This window comes from Ursus arctos, unplaced genomic scaffold (genome assembly GCF_023065955.2).
Source record: "Ursus arctos isolate Adak ecotype North America unplaced genomic scaffold, UrsArc2.0 scaffold_13, whole genome shotgun sequence".
NCBI classification, from domain to species: domain Eukaryota; kingdom Metazoa; phylum Chordata; class Mammalia; order Carnivora; family Ursidae; genus Ursus; species Ursus arctos.
In genome coordinates, this window is record NW_026622797.1 from 30293320 (window position 1) to 30308207 (window position 14888).

Sequence of the window (14888 nt, forward strand, 5' to 3'; positions counted from 1 at the left end):
ACCAGAGATAAACAGTTTAGAGCCAAAAAGCCTTATATAAACAACCCCTGTTACTTTTACTAATTTACTACTCCAGCCAAAATTTTGTTTAGAATTCCTTACTAATTGAAGCTCCCCAAGTTAAATTTTCTTTGTCTTGTCAATGCCTCACAGATTTATTGTCTCTTTGTCTAAGAAGTATGAAAACTGCCTGCCTTGGTTATTTCTTTAGGTCTCAGTTTCATTTTGGGGCCTCCATGCACACTCAATAAAATTTCATTTTTTTCTCCTTTTAATACACCTTATGTCAATTTAATCTCTAGACCAGCTAGAAGGTCTTGAAGGGTAGAAGGAAATTGTTTCTGCCCCACAGAGACAATTTCCCCACACTCTCTCCTCTGTATGAGCAGAAAGGCTACATTTGGGGAGCTTGGCACTTAGTAGGCGGCTTAGCAAAGCTGATGCAGTGACAGTAGTGATCAGGGGACACAGCTCAGGTGCCATAGTAGAGGCTCTTGGTCCCCAACCAGTTACAGTTTCAGCCAATAGCAGTCTACTCCATGAACTGCTGTTATTCATCTGAAGACTTTCTCTTGACTAGTACATGCTAAGTAGCCCACAAATTACAGATCGATGAGGCGGTAACATGTGAGGACAAGGGAAGGGCTATTTAGTCCAATGATGAAGTTTCTATCTTGTCTTGAGCCTGTGCCCTTGGGCTGTGACCTTCACTAGTGCTTCTCAACTTTTTTTTTTCCCCCTTGGTTGAGACAGGAAGGCTGGGAGGGCTACAGTCACAGTTTTCCCTTTCCCCAGTTAGGTTAGGCTCTGGTAAACAGTTTCCCTTGAGGGCAGCCTTCTGTTAAGGAGAACGAAATGCTCTGGGCTTCTTTTAAAGTTGGGCATATTTTACCCCTCCTCCTGTAGGAAGCATGAGGCAGAGGGATTTTTGTCTCCACAGTTCTCCCAGGAGATCTGGTAGGGTTCCTAGAGATAAAGCTCACAAAAGTGTGAGGGCTTCTCTGATCCTGGGACCTCCCTAAGTTTTTAACTCTTAAAGCTTGTCCACACAGAATGTCTGGCAATTCGTCAATGACAGTTAATGTGATCATACCAGTTCTGGCTCTAACCCCCCATACCTTAGAATGTGACCTCATTCGGAAATAAGATTGTTTCAGAAAAAAGTCAAGATGAGGTCATTCTGGAGTAAGGTGAGCACTAAGTCCAGTGGCTGTTGTCCTTGTCGGAAGGGGAAATTTGGACTCAGACATGCACACAGTGAGAATACCATGTGCAGACACAGGGAAAAGACAGTCGTTTATGCAGAGAGAGAGCGCGTGAACAGATCCTTCCCTTACAGTCCTCAGGAAGAACCAACTCCACTGACACTTTCATCTGAAACTTCTTGACTCTAGAACTGTGAGATAATAAATTCTGTTGTTTAAACTGCCTGGTTTGGGGTGCCTTGTGATGACAACCCTAGAAAACTAAAGCATGCATTTCCTTATTAGATCCTGCAAATCCCTGCAGTAAGAGTCCTTTGTCATAGAAGATGTGTTTACATCTGTGTGTACGATGCAATTCCATAAGGCTTGTTTAGAGTAGATTTTGTAATTTATGTATAAGGACTAAGTCCTGGAAATCACACGATCAACTGTGTTTTCTCTATCTACATGTCGGGACTGGGCTGTTCATCAGCAATCATCGGACTTCAGCATGATCCCCTCTCCGTTGCTGGCCTATGTGGCAGTTTCAGTTTTCTGTGTCTTCAAAGTCAGCTCCCGGGATACATTTATTGCAGCTGTTTATGAGCACGCAGTGATATTGCCTAATGCCACCCTGATACCAGTGTCCCGCGAAGAGGCATTGGCATTAATGAACCGAAATCTGGATCTTTTGGAGGCAGCGATCACTTCAGCGGCAAACCAGGTACCATCTCTCAAGTGTGCTGGATTCCACCAGGAGAAGGGGTGGGGTCTTAGGAGACAGGGTCCCTGCCAGGTGCACTTACACTTTTGGAAGACATAGGTGTCGGGGTAGCCAACAACTTCACTGTACAACCAGACTCCTACCTCCTTCTCGAAATTATTACAGTAGGGGCTCTATTACACTTCCCTCATACTGAGACAAAGTTAAGAAAAGGATGGCTTCGTCATTAAGGAGCAGCAGAACTTTGTGGAACTTTCTATACATTCAACAACTTTGCTGCTCTCTCTTGCTACACATGGACGGTGGAGGATAAATGAGTCAGGACAAGGTGCTGTGCTCAGAGTATCAGCAGCCTCGCGATACTTTTGTGCTCTTAAGCTTGTGCAGGTTTTTGGATTAGTTCATAACTTTAAAATAAAGTTAAGTTGCAAATTACTCAATAAGATGTATTATGTACTTCAAATTTCATTCTAATTACAAGATAAGCTATATATATTAATTGCATAGTAAGTCCTTGAGTTGAATGAAGGGTTGAGTATAAGTGTGGTTTGAATGGATATGATTCAAACAAGATTTTGCACATCAGGTGTGGAGGAGGCCTATGTGAAGTGTGACGAATCATGAATACATACATATAACTTATATCTACCAATACACATTCTTAGACAATACAAACATTTTAAAGATTATTAAGAATTCTGAGGTTCTTTTTTATCCTTAGTCCCACTATTTTCTTAGGCCACAGCAGCTTTGAGGGTGACTCTTCCATCTGAAGGTGCCCAGGTGAGCTCGGGGTGTACCTCTGGGCTTGGCACCTTCCCAGCCTTCTGAGAAGCCAGAATCAATTTTGCAGGATACATAGCAGGGAAGGCTTGAGTGGAGCAGGAAGTAAAATGGAGAATTTGAGTATAAATCAATCCGTGACATTCTGGGCACAATGTCTACTGAAGTCCAGGGAGGGGGCAATTTTGAGAAGAGTTGGGTTTAGGCTTAATAAGTGCAGTGGGTAGCAAACCTGCGAATAACCTGGAAAGCTATTCATGTTTATGGAAGAAGGAAAACATGTACAAATGGTGATGGTGGGATTAGACAATGCAATTGTGTAAAGAAAATAAGTTATAAAAATACAGAAAACAAAGGATTAAGATAGAAAAGAAAAAAAAAAAAAGGCCTGGATGGCGTTTGCTCATCCACTCAGTTCCTCAGGTCCCCTTACCGACGTGTCTTGGATTGTTTGCTTAACTGAGAGATATTTTAATTAAGCTACATTTTTAACAGGGTGCACATATTATTGTGACTCCAGAAGATGGTATTTATGGCTGGAACTTTACCAGGGAAACTATCTACCCATACCTGGAGGATATCCCAGACCCTGGAGTGAACTGGATCCCTTGTAATAATCCCAAAAGGTAATAATCCCAAACAGATGGTAGACAATCCAGTCATGAAAGTGAATGCACTTTACCTGGGAGGACTTTGTAGTAGATCACTGCATAAGATCCACTGTCAACTCTAAGTTCAAGATCGTTTTATTATTTGTCATCTTCTGTGGATACATTTATTAGATAAGTGACTATGAATTGTGAAATCACAGAAATTAGTTCTGGAAGGTAACATAGAAATCATCAAATTCAATACGAATATATTTCCTTTGAAGGAAGGAATCTGGAGAGACAATAGCATAACTTGCTTAGGGTTACAGGGGTGGTTGGTTAGCGGGAGAACCAGAATCAAACTCTAATCTTCTGACTTCTTACTAGTGAAGGGAAAATTGTTGCCCCACATGGGTCTGTAATTTGAAAACTGCATGAGAAAATGACAAAATAGAATCACATGTTAGTTTAGGATTAAAATTTTTCCTTTTACATCAATAAGGTGGCTAGATGAGTTTAATGTGTATGAAATCCCAAGAGCTTAAGGTGATCGTCAATGTAGCAGAACTGTGTAAGTGGTTTAAGTCAGGTCCAGACTAAAGGAATATGATGTGTGATGAAAAATAGCACTATTATTTTTAATGTATACCTCACTTCTTTCTAAAGACACTATTGCTAACATTATAGGCACTGCTCTCCAAACCACACGAACTAACTACGGTAACTGCTTATAGAGACACCTTGATTTTGACAAGTTCAGTATTTATCTTAATCATCTGCTTTCTTCATGTTTCATTGTATCATAATTACTTTTTATTTGACCACCTCTCACGCCAGATTTTTCTAAAGGGCAAGCACTCTGTTCACCTCCATCATGTGTTGACTTCACTTGTATCTTTTTTTTTTTTTTTAGATTTTATTTATTTATTTGACAGAGATAGAGACAGCCAGCGAGAGAGGGAACACAAGCAGGGGGAGTGGGAGAGGAAGAAGCAGGCTCATAGCGGAGGAGCCTGATGTGGGGCTCGATCCCATAACGCCGGGATCACGCCCTGAGCCAAAGGCAAACGCTTAACCGCTGTGCCATCCAGGCGCCCCAGACTTCACTTGTATCTTAATGATCTTTTCCTAGAACCAAATTTCCAAGGGGCTCCTGAAAATCTCCGCCAGGCTGTTCCATGCATTCCATTTCAAGGAGTCTGGTTGCCCTTCCTATTTTCTATCAGCTAGTGGCATCTCCATTCCTTGCCTTCATTCATTTATTTTAACAGGTTTTTGTGTGTGTGCCTGTTATGGACAGGAACTATTCTGGACAGTAGAGTAGACAAAATGGATTAAAAATCTGTCTTCCTGGAGCTTATATTCTAGTGTGGGGAGATAGTCAATGAAAAAAACATAATATCTACCTATTTAGTTATCTGTTATCTATCTGCTTATCTATGCTATGTAGTAAAGGTAAAGGTTATGGAGAAAACCAAAGCAGGACAGGTGAATATGGCAGCAAGCATGGGGCTTAAATTTTTGGTTATCAGTTGGCTTCGTGGTGACATCTAAGCAAAGACTTGGAGGAAGTGAGGGAGTAGGTCATATGGGTGTATGTTTTAGCAAAGCATTTTGTAATCTTTCCTGGGTATAGCAAACAATCTGAAAAATATAGTTTAAATGTAAATATATTTGAATATATGATACACTTTCAAGATTAATAGAGATAGGAGGGAAATATGTAATCTGGACTGTTTAAGAAATCCCAAACACCAGATTTCTATTTCATGTACCAATATATTCTGCCAGTTGTGGTGATCTGAAAAGACTTGGGCTAAATATGTTTCAAGTGGTTCGATGTGTTGTTTACCTCTGTCTTTCAGACTTTAATTGAAGCAAACGAGGGAGAAAAACTATCAAATAGTCATTCTTTATACATAATGCGTTAGAATATTTTTTTAGATGTGGTTTCTCATCCTTCTTGGTCTTTTTCAAGGATACGTTTTTGTAGATAATTGCTATGGTTTTGCTTATATTAATTGTACCAATTTGTAGATCTAATGGTCTCAATTTGATACTCAAAGAAAGCTTTCACTACTATTGCCAGCAGATGGCAATAAATTTCCATTCAGTCAACAGTTATTTTACTCTTCTCAGCTATTCGTCAATAACCTACCTATTGTTTACCATTTATTATTTAAAGGTTGTGCCAATAGAGAATAAATATGGCTATATGTTACATGTAGTGGGTCTCACTTTTGAAGATTGCATTTTAATTGCGTTATTGGGACAACTACTGGTAACATGATAAAGGATAAAGAACTCCTTGGCACCTGGGTGGCTCAGATTGGTTAAACATCTGCCTTTGGCTTAGGTCATGATCTCTGGGTCAGGTCCTGGGATTGAGCCTCATGTTGGGCTCCCTGCTGAGCTGGGAGTCTGCTTCTCCTTCTCCCTCTGCCTGTCCCTCCTGCTCATGTGCGTCCTCTCTCTCCATCTCTTTCTCTCTCTCTCAAATGAATAAATAAAATCTTTTTAAAAAGAATTTAAAAAAATCAAGCATTAACAAGTGTTCCAGTATTTCCATTTTTCCATACTGTCTGGTCTGCCCTAGCCCAATCCTTGTTGCCTTTAATCTGAGCTATGGGTGCAACAACTTCCTAATGATTCTGTACATTTAGTCTCTTATTCTAGTACATTCTATACCCTAATGGCCTATTATCTTAAAGAAAATTCAGATCATGTTACTTCTGTCCTCAAAATCTTTTTGTCTATTAAATTTGGAATAAGTGTTTTAGCTTTTTGTGCTAGGCTCTTTTATGAACCCAAATGCATCTTTTTAAATTCCCTTTTCCCTTTTCTTCCCTAACAATGCCTCTGCTCCAGCCAGATTGATTAGTTCCCTGAACAAGATTTCCCTTTTCTTAACCTCCAAGGGTCCTTTTTTTTCTGATTTTTTTTTTATTGTGGTGAAATACATGTACAGTGGTATTAAGTATATTCATATTAATAACTCAACCATCACCATCACTCACCTCCAGAACACTTTTTATTTAGCAAAACTCAAACTCTACACCCATTAAACAATAATTCTGCTTCTGCTCATTTTGTCAGCACATATACTAAAATTGGAGCAACACAGAAGATTAGCATGGCTCTTGCACAAGGATGACATGGAAATTCCCAAAGAATTCCATATTTTTAGAAATGAAAAGAGGAGACATTACAAGTGATACCACAGGGACGCTTGGGTGGTTCAGTTGGTTAAGTGTCTGCCTTCAGCTCAGGTCATGATCCCAGGGTCCTGGGATCGAGTTCCGCATCAGGCTCCTTGCTCAGCGGGGAGCCTGCTTCTCCCTTTGCCTGATGCTCCCCCTGCTTGTGCTCTCTTTGACAAATAAATAAAATCTTAAAAAAAAAGTGATATCACAGAAATACAAAAAATCATGAGACTACTTTGAATAATTATATGACAACAAATTGGACAACTTAAAATAAATCCATGGATTTCTAGAAGTAGGCAAACTACCAAGACCAAATCATGAAGAAATAGAAAATCTGAACATACCATACTATCTCAAAAAGATATCTGCACCCCTATGTTTATTGCAGCATTATTTACAATAGTCAAGACATGGAAGTAACCTAAGTGACCATCAACAGATGAATGGATAAAGAAGGTGGTATATACATACATTCAATGGAACATTATTCAGCCGGGAGAAAGAAATGCTGCCATTTGCAACAACATAGACGAACATTGAGAACATTATGTGAAGTGAAATAAGCCAGGCAGAGAAAGACAAAAACTGTATGATCTCACTTATATGTAGAATCTAACAATGCTGAACTTAAAGAAGCAGAGAGAACAGTAGTTGCCAGGGGGAAAGGAGGCAAAATTGGGCAAAGGTTACAAACTTCTAGTTACAAGAGGAATAAATTCCACAGATCTAATGTAGAGCATGATGAGTTAACAGTATTGTATTGTTTACTTGAAAGTTGCAGTGGGAGTACATTTTAAATGCTCTCACAATAATAACAATAAATTGACAATTATACTAATTAAAAAATGTGGTAACCTAATTGTGGTAAACATTTATTGATATATACATGTATCAAATCATCACATTTTACATTTTGAACTCACACAATGTTATATATCAGCTATATTACAGTAAAGCTGGGGAAAGAACACAGTAACTCCCTATTTGCCCATCTCTGCAGCCCCAGGCAGCCATCATATTAATTTCTATATCTATGAATTTGGCTACTCTACTCTAGCTACCTTATATAAGTGAAATTGTATGGTTTTTACCTTTTTGTGATTGATTTATTTCACTTAGCATAATGTCTTCAAAGTTCATTCATGTTGTAGCATGTGTCAAAAATTCCTTCCTTTTTAAGCTGAATAATATTCTAATATATATATTGCCATCTTTCATCCATTGATGGACACGTGAGTTGCTTCCACCTTTTAGCTATTCTTCTATGAACATGAGTGTACAAACATATCTTCAAGATGCTGCTTTCAATTTTTTGAAATATATCCAGAAGTGTATTTGCTGAATCATGTGGTGGTTCTATTTTTAATTTTTTGAGGAACTGCCAGACTGGTTTCCTGGCAGTCCTTTTCCTGACCACATCATTTTTATATTTACAACAGTGCCTTTTGTTCCAATTTCTCCACATCCTCGTCAACACTATTTTTGTTGTTGTTGTTGTTGTTGTTTGTTTTTATAGTAGACATTCTAATGGATATGAGGTGATATTTCATTGAGGTGATATTTCATTGTGGTTTTGATTTGCATTTCCCTAGTGATTAGTGAGGTTGAGCGTGTTTTCATATGCTTATTGGCCCTTTGTATGGCTATTTTTTGGAGAAAAGTCTATTCAAGTCTTTTGCCCATTTTTAAATCAGGTTTTTGTTATTGTTGAATTTTAAGAGTTCTTTTATATTTTGAATATTAATATATAATGTCCTTCCTTGTCTCTTGTAATCTTTTTTTAATTTAAAGTCTATTTTGTCAGATATTAGCATAGAGTGTCTTAATTTCTCCCTCACATTTGAACAGTGTTGCTGGATACCAGATTCTTAGTTGACAGTTTTTTTCTTTTAGTGCTTTAAATATATTGGCCCCCTGCTTTCTGGTCTCTAGTGTCTGATTAAAAACTGCTCATAATCTTATTGGGGATTACTAAATTTACTGATTCTTTCTTTCAGCTCAAATCCATCTTTGAATCCCACTAGTAAATTTTTCGTTTTAGTCATTGTAATTTTCAGCTCCAGAATTTCTTTTTGATTTCTCTTAGGTTTTCCATCTCCTTGTTGATATTTCCATTTTGTTCATATATTATTTTCTTGACTTTTTCCACATTTGTCTTTAGTTCTTTGAGCATCTTTAAGACAGCTGTTTTAGTCTTTGTCTAGTAGGTTTGCCATCTGGTCTTTCTCCAGGATGGTTTCTGTAGGCTTATTCTTTTTTATCCCTTTGAACGGGCTGTACTTTCCTGTTTGTTTGTATGTCTTATGATTTTTTCGTTGATAAATTGATATTTGAATCTTAAAATGTGATCATTCTGAAAATCAAATTCTTCCCTTTCCTCAGGGTTTAGTGCCTTTTGCTTGTTTGTTTTGATTCCTGAAAGCTGTTTCTGTGCTAGACATAAGCTTGATGTGTAAATTTAAGATCTTTTGAGGCATTGTCTTAGCCTGTGTCTTTCCCTGAGCATGTATGATGACTTTCTGAATTCTCCTATATATATGATTGCTTTTGCATATCCTAGTCCTTAAATGTCTGATTTCCAAAAGAGAAAAAAGGAAAACTTAAGGAAAAGAGAGAGAAGATAACTCTAGTTCTTTAAGTCCTCTAGAAATTACTTCAGCCAGTAGGGGAAGGACTTGCAACAATATAGTGGCGGTGGTGGTGGTGGGGTACAACAATGGCTGCCTTCCCCAGTGTTTGCACCTCCATGATCAGAAGCAGTTATCAGTGATCAGAACACAGATCCCTGATATTTGGAGGACAGGGTTTTTACTGTCAACCTGATTCCGTAAGCTGCCTGCATGGTGCTCTGGCATGGCTGGCTGTCAGGGGCCTGGGTGTGGGTAAAGCATGGGTAGCCAGTGCTGAGCTAAGAGCGGAAATTGACTGAAATTGACCGCAGTTTGCCTTCCAAGCTTTCCTTTGGAACTTAACAAGCCTTGAAATAAACTCCTGAATTTCAAAATAGTTATACCAGTCAGATCCCGCCAGAACAAATATTATGTAGGTGGATGGATGTGTTCCTGCTGCTTTCCACTCTGCCATCTTCCCAGAATTCTGATTTCAAGTTGTTGTTCTTTCACTTGAAATATTTTTTTTAACTCCTCTTTTCTGCCAGGGTTAGTGAACAGAAGATCTGTATCATGGTCCCAAAATATCTATGAGATGTGACACACATGATAAGATAAACACATAGTGAACACATGATTATAAAATGATGAGAAATGCTATGATGAAAAAAAAATACATGGCCTAGAATGTTTTCCTAGAATAGTTTCCTACAACCAAATTCCCACAAGCATGTACTTCCTTGGAAATCTATTCCTGTTTTAAACCTTCCTTTCGATGATGCTGTTTAGAATTTATTTTCATGTATATCACATAACAGGTTCAGGCCATATAATTCTGAACTTTATTAAACAATAAGCTTCATTTTTGTTTTCCTTTTTTAATGAATACATATCAGGTTTGGCTACACCCCAGTGCAAGAAAGACTCAGCTGCCTGGCCAAGGACAACTCTATCTACGTTGTGGCAAATATTGGAGACAAGAAGCCATGCAATGCCAGTGACGCTCAGTGTCCCCCCGATGGTCGTTACCAATACAACACTGATGTGGTGTTTGATTCTCAGGGAAAACTGGTGGCACGCTACCATAAGGTAAAATTAATCTGCAAACAGTTCAGTTACTGAATGTTACAAAATAAAGTGGACAAGAAGGAAAAATCATTAGTGTTGATAATAAGCATACTTTAGAAGCAGAATAGAGACAAAGCATAGAAAGTAATGATTAGGTATGGTAAGCTCCCCTAAAGAGGCTCAAGAGGTTTTCTGTGCATTAGAAACCTAGGAATGTGGCTGTGGAAGTGGATGAGAATCAGCAGGAGGTGCCTGTAGTGAAATATAACGTTGTCTTTTAGACTTGGTCCTTTTGAAGACATACCCTGGCAATGGGTCAAGACTAGAAGGAGAAACTACCTACCAGATAGACTTGATTTTGAAGAGAAAAGTGCAAAGGAAGTCCTTTGTCCACAGAAAATAGTTAAGTGTTCTTGGCAAATAGAAGTTATCTATTTCACTTCTATGTCTTGTAAGGTTCAAGAGGGTCTCAACAAATAAGGATTCCTGCCTACATATCTATCAAATGTGGAGGTTGAACCAAAGGCTCCTATCAGCTATAGTAATCTCTGATTCTTTTACACTTTTTCCCATGAAGACAGTGGTCATGGATTAAATTGGCACTGTCTAAGAGATGTTGGCTTGCACTTTTTCAGACACAGTAACACTCAGGCCAACTTCTGAAAAGAGACTTTTACCCCCTTCATCTTCTGTTTATTACAGCACAACCTTTTCATGGGTGAAAATCAATTCAATGTACCCAAGAAGCCTGAGGTTGTGTCTTTTGACACCATCTTTGGAAGATTTGGCATTTTCACGTGCTTCGATATACTCTTCTATGATCCTGCTATTACTCTGGTGAAAGATTTCCATGTGGATACCATAGTCTTCCCAACAGCATGGATGAATGTTTTGCCACATTTGTCAGCTATTCAATTCCACTCAGCTTGGGCAGTGGGCATGGGGGTCAACTTCCTTGCATCCAATATACATCACCCCTCGAAGAGAATGACAGGTAATGTGTAAGTTCTGAGATTTATAAACTTTATGTAATCAAAAAAGTAAAAGAAAAAATAATTTTTTCTAGCTAACATACACTCCTTAGTATAATGTTTTCCAACTCTTAATTTTTGGCCTATCTGGCTGGTGACATACTGTAGAATCCATCTCAGTCTAAATTATTTTGTAGATTTATTTATTTTTATTCAACTTATATGCACATTTCTTCTTTTCCCCCTCAAAAGTTCACCACTTCTTACGTGAAAGTTTCTCTTATTGGCTTTTTGGCATCACACTGTTGGATTTCCTCTCACTTGTTGTCCTTCTCAGTATATTTTACTGAAATTAATGACATATCCAGCTTAGAGAGAGTAAATGGTAATGTGAGTTTAAAATAACAACAACGACTGTGCAGTCTCTTTTCACTTTTCTAATTCAAATGCCATTTCCAACATCACTTTCAGGAAGTGGCATCTATGCGCCTGATTCTCCAAAAGCATTTCATTATGATATGAAGACAAAGGAAGGAAAACTCCTCCTCTCACAACTGGATTCTTACACACACCGCCCTGTAGTGAATTGGACTTCTTATGCCAGTAGCATAAAAGCATTCTCAACAGGAAATCAGGAATTTATAGGTACTGCCTTTTTTGATGAATTCACCTTCTTGGAGCTCACAAGAGTCGCAGGAAATTACACAGTTTGTCAGAAAAAACTCTGCTGTCATCTAAGCTACAAGATGTCTGAGAAGAGAACAGATGAAGTTTATGCCCTAGGGGCATTTGATGGACTACATATTGTCGAAGGGACATATTATTTACAGGTAATGATTATTTTGGTGGGAGGGAGTTGACCAGGAAAAATACAGGACACCTAGTTGAATTTGAATTTCAGATAAACAATGGATTATTTTTATTATAACTATGTCTCACTTTCGAGGATACCTGTACACTAAAAATGTTGTTGTTTATTTGAAATTCGAATTTAGTTGGGCATCCTGAATTTTTGTTTGCTAAACTTGAAATCTGAGATGGCAGTCCAATTTTAAACTGGCTGGATAAAAGGCAGAAGGTTTATTTACAGTACCTGTATTTAAAATGATACAATCGAATTACAAATGATTTTAATGGGTGATTCACCTCCGGTATTTCCTGCCTAAAGAAATGTTTCCGTTTTCTTTATGTTCACTAAAGCTTGTTTCATTAAGAGCTTGACAGTAGGTTTGTCCTGGAGACGTAGAGGGTCGACTTCTGAGATATATAGTAGAGTAGTTTACTACTGCAAAGGTTTGCGTATCTCACACCCCAACAATAAAGGAGGAACTATTATAGCCTGGTGAGGTGTGACCCCTAAGGACAAACAACTTCCATGTTCCTCTCGTTCTGCTCTGCTCTTCCCTGATCTGTTTCCCATCCTATTTCGGGGCTTCCTGTTGACAGTTTCAGCTCCATCCCATCTATGTCTTACACTCTAACTATAAACATTACTAAAAGTCAATTCTGATTATCTCACTCTCTTGCTTAAAATTCCTCACTGTCTTCTAGTTCGCAAATCAAATTCCTTAACAAAACATACTCATAAATTCTTGACCTGTGCCTTTTCCTACTCTCTCTTCTTTTCTCTCACTTCTACCCACGTGTGTCCTGGGCTTCTCTCATATTGAGACATTTCCTCATCCGCAAGGTGCAGGCTTCTGCAGACGCTCTGGTCTGTACACAGATGGTTTCCGTTATCTGTAATGGCCCCACCTACTCACCATTCACAGTGCTTTTCAGCTGTTGTCTTCAACCAGAAGGCTGTCCTGAACTTTCTGTAGCACCATTCCCACCTCCCCACCTGGGCTAGGTACTTCAGGCATCCTCTGCTCAGTTTTATCAAGGACATATTATGTGAAATTATGTGCATAGTACTTTGAGACTGAAAACCCTTTGAGTGCTAGAACTATGCCCACTGTACAACATTCTGTTTGCTGCATGATAAGCACTTTACCAATGCTTGCTCATTTGGACAACTTACTGAGTGCCTACTATGTATTCAGTGCTAATGATATGAAGAGGAATAGGTAAAGGCCCTCCTCTTGAAGAATTTAGTAGCAGGAAAAGACATGTGAACAGATAATGTCAGTACAGATTGGCGTGCGATAGAACATAGAATGCACATTTTGTTGTAGGAGTACTAACAAGCTGTACTAAGCCTAACTGGGGGATTCAGGGAAGTTTCTGGAGACATGATGTATGAGCTTATGCTATTATCCAGATGAAAAGAGTGGGAGGAAATTCCGGGTGGAGTGGAGTGTAAGCGAGGGTGTGGATGTGTCAAGAAGGAAGATATGTAGGGCAGTGTTACTAAGGTATAATGTAGAAGCAAGGATTGGTGAAAGATGAGGCAGGATCACATTTGACAGCATCTGAACTATCATTCCTAAAGTTTGGACTTTATTTTCTGGGTAATAGTCTTCTGTTGGAAGGTGTTCAGCAAGGGCATGATGTGATCAGATATGCCATTGAGTAGATCACTGCGGCAGCACTCTGGATGATGAACCTAGGTCAAAAAGACTAGTTAGATTATTAAAACAGTCCTACTAGGACCTGTACCAAGATTATGTTAGTAGGAATAAGAGCAGGGTATGGAGTCAAGCAATATGTAGAAAACATAACTTATAGCTAATTTGATCGAGAACAGGAAAGCAGAATGAGGGGACTAGAATGTGCCAGATTTCTGGCAAGAGTAACGGGGTGAATGTAATGCTCTGACAGATCAGGATGCTAGACAGGGAGCAGATTCAGTGGCAGTGGGGAGATGTTCAGTTCACTTTGGATGTTCTGGTTTTGAAGTATTTATGGGGCATTCAGCTGGAGCCATGGTACCTGATATCACCAGCAGACTCTGGGGCAGCACCCCAAATCAAACATGTTAGTATGTCTGCTGGAAAACATGGGACTGTTCATCCTAAATAGCTTAAATAAAAACATAGCCTTATGTTAGTTCAAGTTAGATCTCAATGCCAAATATGCTACAAAAACCTTTATTTTTAGAGAAGTTTGGTCTTGGAATAAAGGATGAGAGAATCTGGTATTGTATTATATTCATAATCTTTCATAGTCTAACTGATGATAATTAGTGCTAGAAAAATCTCTGTAACACTAAAATCTATTTCTTTAAAAAAAAAATTTTTTTTTATTATGTTAGTCATCGTACAGTACATCCCTGGTTTCTGATGTAAAGTTCAATGATTCATTAGTTGTGTATAACACCCAGGGCACCATGCAATACGTGCCCTCCTTACTACCCATCACCAGTCTATCCCATTCCCCCACCCCCCTCCCCTCTGAAACCCTCAGTTTGTTTCTCAGAGTCCATAGTCTCTCATGTTTCATTCCCCCTTCTGATTACCCCCCTTTCTTTATCCCTTTCTTCCCCTACTGATCTTCCTAGTTTTTATGTTCCATAACTAACGAGAGAAGAAAAAGAAAAGGAGATAAGGGTACAATAACTCTGCATCTTGCCACAGAGATTTTCCGAGTGTTCTAGAATGAATTTTAAGGACATGGGGAAAGAAGGTGCTTGTAGCATTTTCTAGAGTAGAAGATGGTAAAAGATTGGGTAGAGATTGACAGCAGTTGTTAGAGGAGAGTGGGAGAAGAGGCAGTCTACATATTTTAAAGAATCATTGAGTAAATCAATGAATAAAGAAGGAATAAATTAAATGAAAGAAGTTCATTCCCTTTACCCAATAGACTTAGGAG

General features: G+C 38.7%; 1 protein-coding gene and 1 non-coding gene across 12 annotated transcripts in view; both read left to right on the top strand.

Annotated features, from left to right (window-relative positions):
• VNN1 (vanin 1) overlaps window positions 1–14888 on the top strand; it is a 50314-nt gene that overhangs the window by 27148 nt on the left and 8278 nt on the right. For 9 of the 11 annotated variants that reach the window (XM_044386342.3, XM_057311037.1, XM_057311038.1 and 6 more), the window contains 5 exons: window positions 1678–1908; window positions 3187–3317; window positions 9993–10185; window positions 10867–11158; window positions 11607–11965. In XM_044386342.3, the coding sequence (XP_044242277.2) occupies window positions 1696–1908; window positions 3187–3317; window positions 9993–10185; window positions 10867–11158; window positions 11607–11965 (1188 nt within the window). In that variant the 5' untranslated portion in view covers window positions 1678–1695. Of the gene's footprint in view, window positions 1–1654; window positions 1909–3186; window positions 3318–9992; window positions 10186–10866; window positions 11159–11606; window positions 11966–14888 lie in introns of all 11 variants that reach the window. The other 2 variants (XM_026504817.4, XM_026504822.4) reach the window with 1 other exon arrangement.
• LOC113259695 (U6 spliceosomal RNA) lies at window positions 6362–6466 on the top strand. The gene has a single exon (XR_003317672.1). It is a non-coding gene; the product is annotated as a U6 spliceosomal RNA (small nuclear RNA).